The 2260-nt window shown below is 33.5% G+C and overlaps 1 protein-coding gene across 1 annotated transcript in view; it reads left to right on the forward strand.

Annotated features, from left to right (window-relative positions):
* Nucleotides 1-2260, forward strand: part of AXDND1 (axonemal dynein light chain domain containing 1) — a 192144-nt gene that overhangs the window by 99737 nt on the left and 90147 nt on the right. Inside the window, exon 17 of the mRNA XM_011951123.1 lies at nucleotides 1849-2047. Coding sequence (XP_011806513.1) covers nucleotides 1849-2047 — 199 coding nt within the window. The remainder of the gene's footprint in view (nucleotides 1-1848; nucleotides 2048-2260) is intronic.

Raw genomic sequence — 2260 nt, forward strand, 5'->3', positions numbered from 1 at the left:
ACAGTTAAAGTCCTTGTCTGGTGATCGGATAGTATTTGGTTCTCCTATAGTTGTATTTTATTATCTGTATTTTGTCTTGGTTTTGAGTCCATTCTTTTCATATTTCTATTTCTGATTGAATGTTGGACATTGTGTGTGAAGAGTTTTAGGGATGATACTATATTTCATAAGAAGAATTTTACTTTTTCTTCTGGCAGGTCATTTAGTGCAGGGACAGATCACCTTAATCCAAGCAGGGACTGAGCTGAAACGAAGTCTGGCCTTGGGCTTTCCGAGGGCTGTTCTATTTCTGCTCCTCCTTTATTCTTAAGATGTACTGCTTCAGAGAAATAGGGTTCCCAAGAGAATCCTGGTGTTACCAGGACCTCTACTCCTTAGCAAATTCTGAACTTCGGTTTTGTCCGCTGCCCCACCCCTGAGTTAGAGTGACTTAATATCCCAAATTTCCATGAAAGGTACTGAAGTTCCATCCTCCAAAACCCATGAAATATATTACAAATCCCTGAAAGCATTTTTGCTCAGTGCATCATGTGTTTCTTAAGAATCCTTCTCAGTAAAGTGTCTCAGGCAACCCTGAGCCATTGACTGGCACAATTGTTCCATATAAAACTACACTATAAAAGCTACATGGGGAAACACAATTACATTTTCTATGGCAGCAATAATATAGTTATTGATAAAATGGCAATACTTATCCATATCAACCCTCTGTATCTGCAGGTTTGGATTAAGATTGATTCCTCAAATTCAATCGACCATGAATCAAAAATACTTGAAAAAAAAATACAAATAAAAACACAATATAGTATAATAAATATCACATAGCATCTGCATTGTATTAGGTAATATAAGTAATCTAGAGGTGATTTAAAGTATACAAGAGGATGTGCATAGGTTATATGCAAATATCACATCATTTTCTGTAAGGGACTTGAGAATCCATGGATTTTGGTATCCATGGGGGTCCTGAAACCAATCCCCTGTAGATACTGAGGGATGACTGTAAATAATGGGCAGAGAAAAATGAGGTAGCAAATGGTTTAAAATAGAAGAAATCAAAATTATGAATGGTGGTGAAATTAGCAGATCATTTTGAATACTCCTGAAATATCAAAATTTACTGATGAAGGAAGCCAGTGAAAATATTTTCATCAAGGACAAGAAAAACAGTTTCCTTATATAACTTTGAGATGGGAGTGTTTTCATTTCATATTTTGCAAATGAATAAGAAAAAGAGGGTATTTTGCCATAATCTCCTAGTGAATCAGTCTGCTGGATCCATATTAGGATACACACCACATTAGGAAAATCAGTCATGGATTTATTTCTGAAGATTAATTCTATCATGTTGATCTATATGTCTACTCTTGTTCAGAGCAAAAACTATAAACTTTATGAAAACCTGATCAATAACCTAAAAAATGATTCAAGAACTATGATAACCTATTTTCATTTGTTATTCACTATCCCATAATCATGAAGCAGCTGATTATTATCATTGTCCTCTTAAAAGAATGACATAGTGAAGTAAGGTCTTTTACAGAAAACTATAGTTGATAGTTTCTGGGTTTAATGCATTTGATTCTCAGCTGAAAAGACAAGAAATTAAGGATAGAAACTGTCATTGAAAAAATAGTTTGTTAGTCATAAAAGCACCAATTACGCAATGCTTATTCATTAAACATTTATTAAGGAACTGCTTTTTATAAGGTTCTCTGCTAATCAAGCTGTAGGATAATAAAAGGTTTTTAAAAGATATGCCCTTGCTCAGTAGGATTTTATAATTTGGTATTAAAATAGTAGTCTTACAAATACTTCTAAAAATTAATGCTTTTTTTACTTTTCTAGGTTACTCCAAAATTCTGCCAATTTTGATTAGTTCTCTTGACTTCTGTTCTTTCAAGTTGGAAAACCTGGAGTTTCCTGATACACCTCTTGAAGAATGGCAGGAAATAGATGAAAAAATTAATGAAATGAAATCCCAGTTGGATTTATTGTTAAACCTTACTGGTATTGTTCCACAGCACATAGACGTGGATTCTGTTTCGTAAGTCCCCATAACTTTCTTTTGCTTTGAGAGAATTTTCCTAAAGCTTTATTGCAATATTTATATATCATATAATTCCCTTTTTGAAAGTGTACAATTCTGTGGTGTTCAGTATATTTATAGATATAAGTAACCATCACCAGTCCATTTTAGAATATTTCATCACCTCAAAAAGAAGACTTATGCACTTTAGCTATCATTCTGCAATCCTCC

Source organism: Colobus angolensis, unplaced genomic scaffold (assembly GCF_000951035.1).
Source record: "Colobus angolensis palliatus isolate OR3802 unplaced genomic scaffold, Cang.pa_1.0 Scaffold315, whole genome shotgun sequence".
In the NCBI taxonomy this organism is placed as follows: domain Eukaryota; kingdom Metazoa; phylum Chordata; class Mammalia; order Primates; family Cercopithecidae; genus Colobus; species Colobus angolensis.